The following is a 13,559-nucleotide window of genomic DNA, read 5'->3' as shown; positions in this document are numbered from 1 at the left end:
GAGAATTCAAAGGTCGACGCCAGCTTCATATAGCTGCTGAAATCGAGTCTTGGGAGGAAGCTACTGGTAACCCAGGCAGGAAGGCAGTCGCGATGCGAAAAGTGAACGCGGCCTCCCCATTGGCTGCAAAGCCACAAGGCAGGTGGTGCCTGCGTGCCTGCCTTACTAAAGCTGCAAGCACTAACCAACGTACCTAGCTGGACGTCAAGCCACAACTGGGACCTCAGGCTCACGCTAGGTCCAGCCACAGAGGGCGCCCCACCTGCGGCTCGACTTTTTCTTTATAAAAAAAACCCTTCAAGCTTCACCCAGTCTCCTTCCTTCTTCTTCCTCTTCAACCCCCCTCGCCCGACAAATCGCCATCGAAGCTCACAAACGGAGACGTCTTTTTTTCCCAAAGGAAAAAAGGCGTCTCGGTCCTCTGGACCAACAGCGCTTTGGGAGAAAGTCCCCGGACACACGTTATTCTTCCCCCTTCCGGGGGGGGGGAACAAAAACGCCGCGGAAACGCGCCGCCATAGAAGCACAGCGGCTGACCTCCAAGACCTGCGTCAGGACATAATGGCCTCTCTTTTTCACGCCCCGCCCCGTCGCTACATCGTTGGTGTTCTGCTCCTCTCGAGACCCGAATCTGCCTTGTCCCGGGACCCTTATGGATGAAGATATGAGTCCGCGCCCGGGACCGGGGAGGCTTGGTGCGCTTGTGCGGGGCAGGTGCCTTCGATGGCGAGGTGGCCGCGTGGGAGAAGTCGATTGCCAGGCGAATTCAAGGGTTCGTCGGAGGGTCTTTCGTCGAGATCGACAGGTATGCGATTGCGCGCCCTCCCCTTCGCCGGGGAGGGCGAGTTACTCGATGGGGCTTATTCTTGGTGCGAGGGGGGGATTCAAACCAAAACCGGACATTTCTTGCCTGTCCGCAATGGGGGCTAGACACCTTTACTCTGGACTTCGTGGGAAGTCTCCTTCCGTCTATGATGCCTTGGACTCGCGAGGGTGTCCCGTTTGGACAGATTCCTTTCATGTTCGATGATGATTACCAAATAGAGTCAAGCACTGAGGTGAGAGTCCTTAGGGGCCGCCATTGTGACGACAAAACATGCGTTATGGTATCTGATGAACACTTTTAATATATCATTTTGTATTATCAATATCAATTGTTTTCAGCCAGAGAACGCTCTCCCCCTTTGGTCCCCGTATAAATCTTACAATCAAGTAGTAATAAAACAATAATCCTTGGTATATTGGAATGAAGCCTTCAAGTCGTGAACCATACGCCAGCCAGCCCACCCTTGACCGTTTCTCGAACACCCACCCACCACTCCTCCACCATCCTATAAACTCCATAAATATGCAGGTCATTCATTTCACGACATTATGCCACATGGCGTGTTCCCATCCGTCACATTAAGCCCCCAAGCACAACCTTGCCGATATTGCCCATCTCCGTCTTGATATGCGTTCTGCTGTTGTCCTCAAACTCCTTGACGACGCCCTGCACAATGATTTTGCGCACCTTGGCATCCGCTTTCGCAAACAGCTCTGCGATCGGTGTCGACGTCTCCCTCGGCGTGGGCACCAGGGCCAGGATCTTTGTGTAGACGTCGATGAGCACCTCGCACAGCGTCGCAAAAGTCTCGTAAAAATCGGGCTCGAACGGCAGCGACGGCGTCAGCAGGTGCGTGTACACCTCGCCCGGTAGTAGGTCGTTGTCGCTGGACGCGAACGACATGACGCTCGCGCTCGCGCTCGACGAGCCCCCAATGCCGCCGTAGCTGCCGCCGCTCGCGGGGTCCGAGTCGGCCGGGTACCCAATATCGTTGGCGCCACTCGCACTACGCCGGGACTTGCCGGCCTGACGCCTGAACATGGACGGCAGCCGCGCGCGAGACAGCGAACTCGTGGAGCTGCCGCCTTCGCTGTGGAGCTGCTGGAACGACTCGAACTCTTGGAGGAGGTTGTTCAGGCTGCGGAGGAACTCGATAGGGGTGTTGGCATAGAGATCCACGATGGTGGGGAGGGAAAGGCCGAGCAAGAGGTAGTTCGTGGCGCGGCGAGCGAGTTTCCGTGATTCGTAGGAGGGCATGCGGGCCAGATCGGGCTTGTCGAATAGGATCGTGTTGAACCAGTATACCCGGCCTTCATGGCTGTTGGGTGGCAGTCAGCCGCTGTCCAAGACATGTCACGAAAGGGGCGAGGGGGAAAGGGGCACACATACGCTTTGCGCAGGTAGTCCAAAGTGGATATCCTCTTGTTCGCCATTTCTAGCATCTGCATGTGCAGCACGACCGACTCACTTGACTGCCACATATTGGGGTGCGTCGCAGATGGCGGGGGTTGCAGGCGGTCACTGGGCGCGAGACTCATGGAGCCCGTCTGCGTACGGCCCAGCATCCTGGTGAAGCTGTCGGTGGAGGCGGGGCTCTGGATATTGTCCGTCTCGCGGGTGATCTTTGCGGCGGCGGCGAGCGCGAAGTCGGGGAGAGCGGGCGGGACGTTGCGGTCGGTGACTACGACATTGCCCCCTCCGCCGGAACTGGAAGCGCGGCGCTTGGACTTTGAGGGGGAGCTGAACGAAGTCTTTCGGGCGAAGGAATTCTTGCGATCCTTCAGCAGTACGTTGGGGCCGGAGGGCGGCGGGAAGAAGGGCGAGAGCTGCGGTTGTGGTATTTGAGACTGGGGCTGTAGCTGCTGAGGCTGTTGTTGCTGCTGCTGCTCGCCTGACGATGTGCCGGGGCGGGACTTGGAGGAAGAAGAGAAGAAGGAGGACGAGAAGAAGGGTGTATTGGCGGACACGGGTGTCGCGCCTGGTCGCTGCATGTCTATTTGAGTCCGGCGAGGGGCCAGGAGGCTAGTCCTTGGAAAGACCTTGCCGAGGGGGTGGATGAATATGGAAGTCGGAGGGGGACGGGGGCAGCTCGTCGGGAAAGCGATAGAGGGCGGGGGCCAGCAACCAGTTCAGGAGTGCGGTGACGGAGGGCAGCGGACAAGACGCCAATTCGGTCGACGGGCTTGGTGTTGCGCAGGTCCAGGTGTGGTGGACAAGCAGGGTTGTAGTGTTGGTATGTCGCGCGTGCGTGGGACTATCGAGGAGCGAGTGGCTTTCTGCTGCTGAACTCCCAGGGTTGCGAAAGGCCGGGTTTCCTTTGTGCCGTCGTGGACCTCGCTAGGTAGATTCAATCGTCCGTCGCTGGCGGGTGTGGCTCTCCTTTCCCTCCCCCTTGCCTAGCACTACCTATAGCTCGGATTGCTTCGTCTGCCAGGAGCCCTCTCTGGTTGGCCGACTCGGCGTCCCGAGACCACTTATTTGCCAGGTTTCTGCCGACGGACGCTTTCATGCAGGGTAGAAATGGTTTGAAGGCTCGCAATAGCAGCTCGTGTCGTGTTGTTGAATGCGGGCGATATGGGGGAGGAGCTTAGCTTATGCGTGAAATTAATGCAGTGTCCCTTGCTGCTGGTTTAGAACCGGCTGGCTGCGGGTTGAGTTTAATGAAGAATGGAGACAGGGAGGGAACACGGCGCCGGGCGACGAGGGTTGTTTCTTGTTCGAATCCTGATGAGCACCTGCGACGAAGCGTGATGCAAGGAAGACGGGCAGGGTGAAGCGTCAAGCGTTTTCAAGCGGGAATTATAGTGGTAGTTGTACTGTTTACGTTTGTGTTTGGTTTATTATTGCTTCGACGGTACGAAAAAAATGGACGAGCTCAACTGGGATATGATATCCTAGGGTGTGTGGAATTCCGAGTCGCAAACAGGCACGAATGCTTGGACCTTGGACGTGGGTTTGGCCGGTCAAGTGGGGGGGAGGGGGGGGGGGGGGGGGCGCGTCTGTCCAGCTCGATAATACCAGGTAGAAGAAGAACGAAGAAAGAAGAAGACATCAATACGAAGCAACAAGAGATGGTGGGAAGAATTCGAATACGCTTGGCCGGAATTACGATAACAATCAAACATTTCCCGTACATACATCCCTCTCATTTAGCAGCCGGCAGGCGACAGGAAGAGAGTTTCGGGGCCTCTCCTCCTCGTCGTGCAGCAAGCAGCCAATTGACTCAGTTCGACCGACCATGCCGGCAGTCCGTTGTCCAAGCCCACCCTTGCCGCCTTAACCCCTGCGGTCTAGCAATACCTACCCAACTCCTTTTGGTGACAGAGCGCCGTCGACGGCCGTGTCTGGGCCGATGTCATGGCCGTGTTTCTCCAAAAGAGTCCAGACACGCCTCCATTCCGGACCCCTGAGCGGCGAGCGGCGAGCGGCGAGGGGCAAGGCGAGAGCTACCTACCTACCTAGTTAACTCTCGAGCGAGGCGAGGTCTTGGGATGCCGAGTTTGGTCGCGGGTTCGGCGGAAGAACCCTCCTTCGCCGAGGACAGCTCGAAGGGGAATGTGCTTCGGACGAGAACCCGGTCGAACTAATAGATGCCTCGCTTGAAGCGGCGACCTTCAGCGCCACGGGTTGACAATTATCCCTTGTTTTCGCATCCACATATGGGCAGAGGTCTCATATCACCGTCTCCATGTTTTGTCTGCCCACGGGGGGGGGAGTACAACATAACCCTGCAGACAGACTACTGGCCTGGATGCGTTTCTTCATCAGAATTCCCCCGGAGGCCGTGCTGTGCATCCCCCCCTTCCCGTTCCGGCGCTTCTTGGCAGTCATATACAGTGCTAAAATAGGTCTGATGCCATCGTGAAACCTCCCCCCCCCCGCTTCCTTCACCAAAGCACACCTAAAGTACGCTTCTTCTCTTATAACACAAAATCGACCGTCACCAAGGAAATGCACCGATCTTCCCCACCCTCATCCTGGGGCCGGGAAGATCGTCTGCCCTCAAGAGGCCGTGCACAAACAACATGCGCATATTCCCGCTCCAACAAGCCACTGACGCCAGGCCGTTACGTCTACTGTAGTATTCCGGGTCAGAAGGGGAGGGGGGAAACCTCGAATGACCACGGATGCGGTGCCCAAAGCGCAGAGAGACGGAGAGAGAGAGAGAGAGAGAGCTACGGCCCCTCGCCTCTAGGGCAGACAAGCACGCGCCTTGGTTGATCTTCCTCATTCCACCGCCTGCCCTCCTTTTTTTTTTTCCTTCTCTCCGCAAAAGACGCCGAAACGTTCCAGAAGCTCAGACTCGGTTCCACGTGGAACGGACGCCCGACGAGGCTTCTACCAATGCCACAAGAAGCGCGACTATGCTTGTTGACTACCGACGGTCACGTCGCCACCGTCGTCAACAACAAGTCACCCATCGCGCCACGACCTGGGAAATTACCTAGCTCGAAGCACTGATCCGCACCATCCCTCTGATGAGATGGAGCTTGCGCCGAATGCCAATTAGTTGCTTCCCGCACCAGACGTCCCTTGCATCAAATAGCCATGCCGTCCGCTCTAGGTGAATCCGAGTGGCTGATCCGGATTCCTATCAGCTGGCTGCTTCGGATCAAACTTTAGCGGCGACTCATAAGTCCGAGGCGTGCAGCTGGTTAGCTGTGTCTCATGGTCTCCGTCCTTTCTATTATTTACTATTGCTATTGCATTACCATTACAGATATCGGGCCTCCATGACCCAAAGACTAGGACAAGACGTAAACCCCATCCGCCTTACGCCGCAATATGCGTCGCCGCTGGGAGCAGAGCCGACGTGGCCGTCGCGCAGATACAGCCCAGGCCCGCGATACTCGCAATCGGCGGGGCGTCGCAGGTCGAGTACGGCTCGTACGCCTCAAAGGTCGGGTCCGGCTGCGGCTCGATGATCTCGGCCTTGACGAGGACGGGGATGATCTGGCCCGTCGACAGGCGGAAGGCGCGGTGGTTCAGCGACGCGAGGAGCTTGGTGATCTGGCCCGAGTGGGCCGTGATGCTGAGCCACGTCTTGTCGTCGGTGCGGAAGACGTCGTCGAGGACCGCCTTGGACCGGGCCGCGTGCGCTTCCTCCGTCTCGCTCTCGTTGCGGCGCCAGAGCTCGTCGTGCTCGGTGAAGCCGGCCTCGAACTCGAACGAGGGGAACGTCTCGGCGATGTACGTCTTGTCGGAGCGCCGGTTGCACGTGTGCACCGTGATGCCCTCGCGGAAGCCCTCCTTGACGATGGGCTTCAAGGGCTTGTCGGCGGGCACCCCGATGTCGCCAAAGGTGATGTTGGCGGTGTAGCCGCAGCGGATCAGGGGACTGGTGTAGTACGACTCGAAGTAGGGCATCTTCTGGGTCGCATAGCGGTCCTTGAAGTAGGCGTTGGCCTTGTAAGCCTCGGCCTCGCCGGCCGGCGTCAGGAGCGGGTCGGCCCAGCGCGCGGTGCCGTTGCCGTCTTGCTCGGCCCAATAGCACTGAATTGTCCGTGTCAGCCGGTGGAAGTGAAACGGGTATCTCGTCGCAGTCTTACGTTCCAGGCTGGGGTTCCGTAGAAGGACTCGGCGGCGTTGTGCCAGCCCTCACCGTGGCGGCCCATGAACAGCAACTTGTACTGGACGCTGTCGCTCTTGCCGCAGCCCGAGTTCAGGTACCGAACCCAGTGGTCGAAACGCTCCCATTGGGTCTTGACACCCTCGGGGTCGAAGTGCTTGTCGGTCGGGTACGTCCTGTTGAGCAGACCGAAGTTGACCGTCGCCTAGGTTACAGGGGGTGTGTGTGTTAGCGATCACCGACTCAACTCGCACGCGACAGAGGTGGTGGACCAACATAGTCGAAGCCGGTCGGGTTAGTGCTGGCGTCGTCCTGCAAGAAGTAGCCAGGAACAGAGGTGAACTTGATATTCTTTCCCTCGGCCTGCGGCCAGGCGGCGAGCGCAGTGGGCGCAAAAGCGAGGACGGCGGAAAGCATGAGACCCTTCATCTTGCTGGAAAGCGATCGTCGACAGGAGGCGCGAGAGACGTGAACCTGGGGAGAGCTACACTGCAGCGTAGCATGCGGGAGGGCCCTGGATAAATACCACCAAATCTCGACATCCAGCCCCCATCCCATCGCGACGGGATCCCCGTCAATCTTTACAGGACCATTGACGCGCCATGCCGGGCCAATTTACCTAGATAGACCCTCGGGGAGGCTCAAAGTCGAGATCTCGTCCGAAGAGATATAGTTACCCCCGGGGCTTGGAGAGTTGTGCTGGGTGACGGTGATCCCTGGCTGCGACCAATGGCAGGGCAATCTGGCATGCACGTGGGTGGTTTTCTGATGAGTTCAACGTCCCTGGCAGCGCATGGGACCCAAGCACGTTTTTCTTTGGTCGTTCCTGAGTGCCTGGGTTGTCGATCCCGATGGAGACAGCCAAGAAGCTGAAATAAACTTATATTGGGAAGAAAAGAGATATCGATAGCATTATCGGGTAAGTGTCCGCGCAGTGGACGGGATTCCTCGGTGAAGATGCCGTTAGAAGGGCCTGCTTTCATTCCGGTCTCGGCGCACCGCCGCGCTTCCCGCCTTGCACCTCTGTCTCTATCGTCAGGCCCCCCTCCTCAGTGATGAAAGGCATGGATGGGTAGATGAAGTTAGGAACCCCCCCCCCCCCAAGGAATTAAAGCTCTCTTGGGCAAACCAGCTGACAAAGGGTTTCGCGGCAGGGGCGCGTAGGGCAGCAAGAAGCCAGCTCAGGAACATGTGCCAATGTAGTCCGTCCGATGTCGTTTTCTATCTTATTTTTCTGTTGGGACGAATTGACAGGTGGTGATGAACGGTCAACATGTGAAGGGGGGGCTACTGTAAGCCACTGTGAGGAACCATAGTGGGAGAGAGACCCCGTGCTCGTCCTGGTCCGGCCGCTGGGAGCTTGGGTGGGTCTCGGTTATCGCCGTGGCGCTGGAACCTTGCCAATCACACAGCACCGCTACGGGAGCGGGACATCGCGAGTAGTCACCACCACCACCACCACTTACTGCTCTCCTCATGTGAAATCCGCCCAGTCGGTGAAACGGTCGGGACCTCAACTATCTTTTATTGACGCAACACCAGCAACCAACTTACTTTTAACATACGCAACCCCCGTCTCGTTCGGCCCAAACCCCCGGAATCCTACCCCCCCCCTGCAACCGAGCTCCCCAAATCGCCATTATTTTACCATGGTGAACTCCGACCCTGAGCACCCCCCGGGCGAGCCCGCTCCTGAGATCTTGGAGGAGCGCATCTGGATCGATGGCTGCTTCGACTTTTTCCACCACGGTGAGCTGCCGAGGCCGCGCCGAGCTCGTTTTTGCCTCACGCCAGTGTTGCTAATGTTCACCAAGGCCATGCCGGAGCCATCGTGCAGGCCCGCCAGCTGGGTAGCGAGCTGTACATCGGCGTTCACTCCGACGAGTCCATCCTCGAGAACAAGGGCCCGACAGTCATGAACCTGCAGGAGCGGTATGTTTCTCCCCTTCCGGCGTGTCCCAGAAGCTCTGTCAATGTTACTTACATCATCACCAGCCTGGCCGCCGTCGACGCCTGCCGCTGGGTCACAAAGTCGATCGGCCGGGCCCCCTACGTCACGCAGCTCGAGTGGATCAGCCACTACGGCTGCAAGTACGTCGTGCACGGCGACGACATCACCTCGGACGCCGAAGGCTACGACTGCTACCGCTTCGTCAAGGAGGCCGGCCGCTTCAAGGTCGTCAAGCGCACCCCGAGCATCTCCACCACCGACCTCGTCGGCCGCATGCTCCTGTGCACAAAGACCCACTTCATCAAGTCCCTCGAGCGCCAGCTGGCCGGCGAGGAGGGCGAGGGCACCTCCAAGGCCGAGATCAAGGCCAACGCCGACGCCATGACCGAGCGCATGAAGCTCTACGCCACCGACGAGACGGGCAAGAACCCCGGCGTCGAAGTCTGGTTCTGGTCCGCGTCTGACGAGGCCAAGGCTGAGGCCGCCAACGAGGAGAAAGGCGACTTCCGACGCTTCTTGCCGGGCAAGGGCCCGAAGCTCGGCCAGCGCGTCGTCTACGTCGACGGCGGCTTCGACCTGTTCTCGAGCGGGCACATTGAGTTCCTCCGCCGCGTGGTCGAGGCCGAGGAGGAGCAGGCCCGCAAGGAGGGGTGGTACTCGGAGCAGGCCGTAAACGAGCGCGTCGGCAAGGGCGGCGACTACCCGCCCGCCTACGTTGTGGCCGGCATCCACTCGGATGAGGAGATCAACCACTGGAAGGGCATCAACTACCCCATCATGAACATTTACGAGCGTGGGCTGTGCGTGTTGCAGTGCAGGGTAAGGCATCGATGGCCCCCTCCATCCCGTCCTCTCCACCCTCCAACCCTCCACTCCTATCATCTCCGTCCCTGATAGCATGCCCCACCCTCCCCCCGTGTGTCCGTGCTAACAGAACCGCAGTACGTTGATGCCGTCGTCTTCGGCGCGCCCTTCTCACCAACAAGGGCCTACCTCACGGCGCTGCCATGGGGCACCCCGGATGCCGTGTACCACGGCCCCACGTCCTTTATGCCGCTGACGTACGACCCGTACACGGCGCCCAAGGAGATGGGCATCATGCGCGAGGTGGGCGAGCACGAGTTCGCCAGCGTCAACGCCGGCACCATCGTGCAGCGCATCATGAAGAGCCGCGACATGTACGAGGAGCGGCAGCGCAAGAAGGGCATCAAGGCCGAGGGGGAGACGGCGGCGCGGGACCGCGAGCTGCTCGAGGAGGAGCAGGCGAGGCGGGAGGCTGAAAGGGCGCGCAAGTAACGAGGGGGGGAGGGGCAAGGAAGCGAGACGGGGCGGCTTTTTGTTTCGTTCGGGGGCTGCGGGGGTCGAGTCGTTTTTCCCAACTCGCAGGGCGATATCATGTTTAATATGGATACCTTTTGTGAGTATACCTCACTCGACCACTGGAGGGGCCAGGTGCTGGTTGGCCTTCAACAGGTCCGAGGGGAGCCCAAGCGAAGGAGGAACACCCGCGTCGGACGATGCGGCGGGGAATCAGAATAGCAACGACACATACCATTCTTATCTGCTGGCTTTGGCGTTTCACGGCCGGGGCATGTTGCGCTCGCGTGCGTGTCTCAGTGTAATAAACGCAGCAACTGCATGCTCAGGAATGGCTGGCATCAAGCGCGCACGTACATACGCACGAGTACCCCGCCATTTCATGTCAAGTGACTAGACCAGTGAGCAAGCAGCCGCATCCCTTAGGCCTAGATCAGGCCGGGCCGGGCGGCCGAGAGGAATGCGACCCTCCTCTCACGTGTCCGTAGCGGTGAGCGGTGAGAGTACTGCAGCGGCCACGGGTCATTGCTAGCTGAATGGTGTTGCGAGTCTACGGTTAGAACATGTCGAGCACTCGGTGCAACCCAAGAAGCTCGTGACCTTGGAGGGGGTTCTAGGGAGGAGGAAGAGGGGGGGGGGGGGCCTTGTCCTTCGATGGTATGCTTTCGACACCGCCTGATGTCTTTGAACTTTGCGCAATGTGCAGAGCATTCTCGACGGGGAATCCCCAAGGCGTGGCAATCTGCTGCCGGAGAAGTTAGGGTCAGCTCATGGGCATGGCTTCCCTCGACGGCTTCTATATGAGCTTCCGGATGCAAGCAACTGGGTCGTGGTTTTGCCACTGCCGACTCGCGACGTATCAGCAAGGATAGAGCAGCCATACAGAGCATCCCGAAGGCCGGTTATGAACTGCATCGTTGAGTATTTACGCGGACACCTGAAGCTGCTCTGTGCTGTCATTGCATTGTATGCTCTTTTATCAAACTTCTATTGTTCTCCAGAGAGAGATGGCATTTTGACTCTACGCTGGTCTATGACGAGAATCGCCTATTTGAGGGGCAGTGGATAAGGACCGTGAGGCCGCTGCCAGTACCCAAATGGCCCTGCAATACAACGGCATCTGCATTGCCATTTCACTTCAGCGTAGTTCGTATTGGGCCAAACGTTATATGATCACTTGATGACATCGAAAGTCTGGTGGAGACGGAGTCGATGTATACCAGGCTCGTCACTATCGGCCGCCTCACTGCGTACCCATCACGACATGCTTCAGGTCTGAACCAGGTCAAACTTGGACGTCAGATACAGAAGTATGAAGAAGTTGAAGAGGCGGAAAATGCCCGCTATCGAGCATGGTTTTGATCGAGTATGCTGGCGAGCAAGAGCTGCTGACCAATTTCTGCCAAGTGTACGACGGCTAATGAGTACGTAAGGAATTAGGAGATGTCTCGGAGTATTTCGCCTGAAGTTAAGAATCCCAGATACGAAGATGTTGGCTGGCACGCTGGTAGGGTCCTTGGAAAGTTTGTGGAGCGGTATCGGTGAGACAAGACCAACTATCGATGCAGTTTAGAACAAAGTCGTACCCCCCCCAGATATCCATGTTAATCAAGGCCGTGGCTGTGAATCTTAAGCTGACATGCATCTAGTTCACTTCCTACCTACCTACCTGAGCTCAAGTCAGGCAGACGGAGCAGCAGCGCCTCCAAAGGAAAGTCTTTTTCTTTTCTTTTCTTTTCTTCTCTCCCCCCACCCCCTATCTCGATGACTAGAAGGCTGTGTAGAAAGGGGGGCAGGAGGCACCCACCACACCACACGCCGTGGAAAGGGATCCGTGCCTCCGGCGCAAGAGGCTGCATGGCATGCATGCACGTCGAGTTTTGGAAGGGGGGGGGCTATAACGGTATGCAGAGTTGCGGTGCGACGAGACACCAGCACCTTCCCCCTAGAGGTTACACTCGGCACCTTCTCGAACCAGAAGCCGCGCCAACCCACCGATCCGTTGTTCGAGAACAGCATCTGTTGGGAGTAACGATGGGAAGGAATGGGAAGATGGGTAGATGGGAGGTGCGATCTACCTAAGTACCTACCTGACCATTGGGAATTGAGACGCCGCCAAGGCCAGTCCTGTCGTATTGGTCGTTGTTTCCTTCCTTCCTTGCTTCCTTCCTCCTTCCTCTATCTCCTTCCTTCTAGTGTGTGTGTGTGTGTGTGTGTATGTGTGATCACTCGGTACTCAGATCTCACCTCCCCTCCACGTCATCGCCTAGGCTCGGCTATCATCGGGAGGGGTAGCATTGAAAACTCGAGGGGACAAGGAAAGAGATAGCGATAGGGCTTGCATTTTATTCCGCACTTTGACGCTTGTATGGAAGAGGAAAGGGGGAAGGGAGGGATCTTGCAGCTCTTTGGTGGGGCAAACCTGTCAGGTTCTACACTACCTAGGTAGGTTGTCGCAGCCACACACCTCTCTATCCGTGTATCCCGCTCTTCTTGAAATGTCAGAAAAGCAAACGCCATCGGCCACGTCCACCCTCAGCTGTCAAACGACGCCTTTCGCTCCCACGCCTTTCGATCCCTGTCTACATGTCGATGAAAAGGCAAAAAAGGCGTGCTTGACACGGCGATATCGGACGTCTTCTTCTCTCACCCCTGACGCCAAACCTATCTGAAGTCTTCCTGGTGGCATCGCCTGCTACATCCAGCACCGATTGTCGGTCGAAGTCGAACAAGAGGCATCGTCATCGTCATCGTCGTCGATAGTCAGTCACCTCAGCCCAGCTAGTCTCGGCTGCGCGCAGCAAAGCCGCAATGGGGCGCCATACCGTCGACCGACTGGAGCCGTGCCCGGCCGACGGCTTATGGTGGGACAAACCACGATGCGACGCTGCTACGCTACGGGTCCCGTTCGCCTCTGTGGTGTGCCATGTATCCGTACCTGACGCTCCATTGACTAATCCCCGACGAATGGGCGGCCGCGGCTTGACCTCTTGTTTCGTCACAGGTTTGATTTTTTATTTGTCTTGTCTCCCCCCCCCCCCCCCCCCCCCCCCCCGCCAACCGAGAGCGCTTGCTGGACTTCAGACGTAGCTGCAGCAGCGTACTGAGTAGTGTATGACCATTGCGAGGTGGGATGGCCCCGGCTCTACCGGCTGGTGTGGTTGTGGGATTGACTTCTTCTTTTTTCTTCCTTTCGCCATCATCCTCGGCTCGCTTCTGCCTTATCTCTGGAGAATGAGTGGCGTCTGCTCGGGATGGCTGGTGGGGGCCCAAGAGGAGGGTAGAAAAAAGAAAATTCCTTGCTTCGATCCAGGAAAGAAGCCCGATCCCCCAATGACCAAAGTAGTGTACCCGGAGCAGCTGAGAGATGAGATGTGATGGAAGAGAAAATCACATCCCAAGTCTACTGCCACGCCGCTTCAGAAGTGCTCACGCGGTAACGGATCCCCGGCCGGGATCCACCTTGCAACTAAGTTCTCGGGCTCGGCAATTAGCATCCCGCCATCATGGAAGGTCCTTTTGACTTGGTGCTGCTCAACGGCACACGGGAGTCAATCATCTCCCTAACTTCAAGTGTCAGCTGGACGTACAAGAAAGATGAAGTGCGAATTCTTGCCAAAAGATGCGGCACTAGGGTCACTTGGCCCGATATGGAACCCCCGGGCAAGCGGCGGCATAAGGCTACGAAAAGCCATGTAGCGTACCGGCCAGCTCGACTTGGCTACCTAGATAGGACGTGCATCGTTCTCGTTGGCGTCCGCCTGCTTGCTGGTCTCCCTCTTTGACTTGGTGGGGTTGTTGTGTTCATTCTTTTTTCTACTCACGCTTTTTTGGCCTTCCAAGTCCTTGTGTTTTCCCTCCTGTTCTCCCATCTCTTTCCTTCATTACACGCATCT

General features: G+C 57.7%; 3 protein-coding genes across 3 annotated transcripts; 1 reads left to right on the top strand and 2 right to left on the bottom strand.

The window, feature by feature from the left end:
- Positions 1-1,399: 1,399 nt before the first annotated feature.
- GLRG_06583 (uncharacterized protein) lies at positions 1,400-2,817 on the bottom strand (the record flags this gene model as incomplete). Its single annotated transcript, XM_008097268.1, has 2 exons — positions 1,400-2,144; positions 2,216-2,817. 2 exons carry the CDS (start codon positions 2,815-2,817, stop codon positions 1,400-1,402), a joined length of 1,347 nt encoding a protein of 448 aa, XP_008095459.1.
- A 2,782-nt stretch (positions 2,818-5,599) lies between these two features.
- On the bottom strand, positions 5,600-6,824 carry GLRG_06582 (phosphoglycerate mutase; the record flags this gene model as incomplete). The annotated part of the gene is made up of 3 exons (XM_008097267.1): positions 5,600-6,319; positions 6,376-6,600; positions 6,672-6,824. The coding sequence occupies 3 exons, from the start codon at positions 6,822-6,824 to the stop codon at positions 5,600-5,602; spliced, it is 1,098 nt and encodes a 365-aa protein (XP_008095458.1).
- Positions 6,825-8,044: 1,220 nt separating this feature from the next.
- Positions 8,045-9,642, top strand: GLRG_06581 (cytidylyltransferase; the record flags this gene model as incomplete). The annotated part of the gene is made up of 4 exons (XM_008097266.1): positions 8,045-8,144; positions 8,210-8,327; positions 8,391-9,165; positions 9,289-9,642. The coding sequence occupies 4 exons, from the start codon at positions 8,045-8,047 to the stop codon at positions 9,640-9,642; spliced, it is 1,347 nt and encodes a 448-aa protein (XP_008095457.1).
- Between the last annotated feature and the right edge of the window lie 3,917 nt (positions 9,643-13,559).

This window comes from Colletotrichum graminicola (genome assembly GCF_000149035.1).
Source record: "Colletotrichum graminicola M1.001 genomic scaffold supercont1.25, whole genome shotgun sequence".
Lineage (NCBI taxonomy): Eukaryota > Fungi > Ascomycota > Sordariomycetes > Glomerellales > Glomerellaceae > Colletotrichum > Colletotrichum graminicola.
Note: the sequence above shows the minus strand (reverse complement) of the source record. Positions and strands in the feature narration are given on the sequence as shown.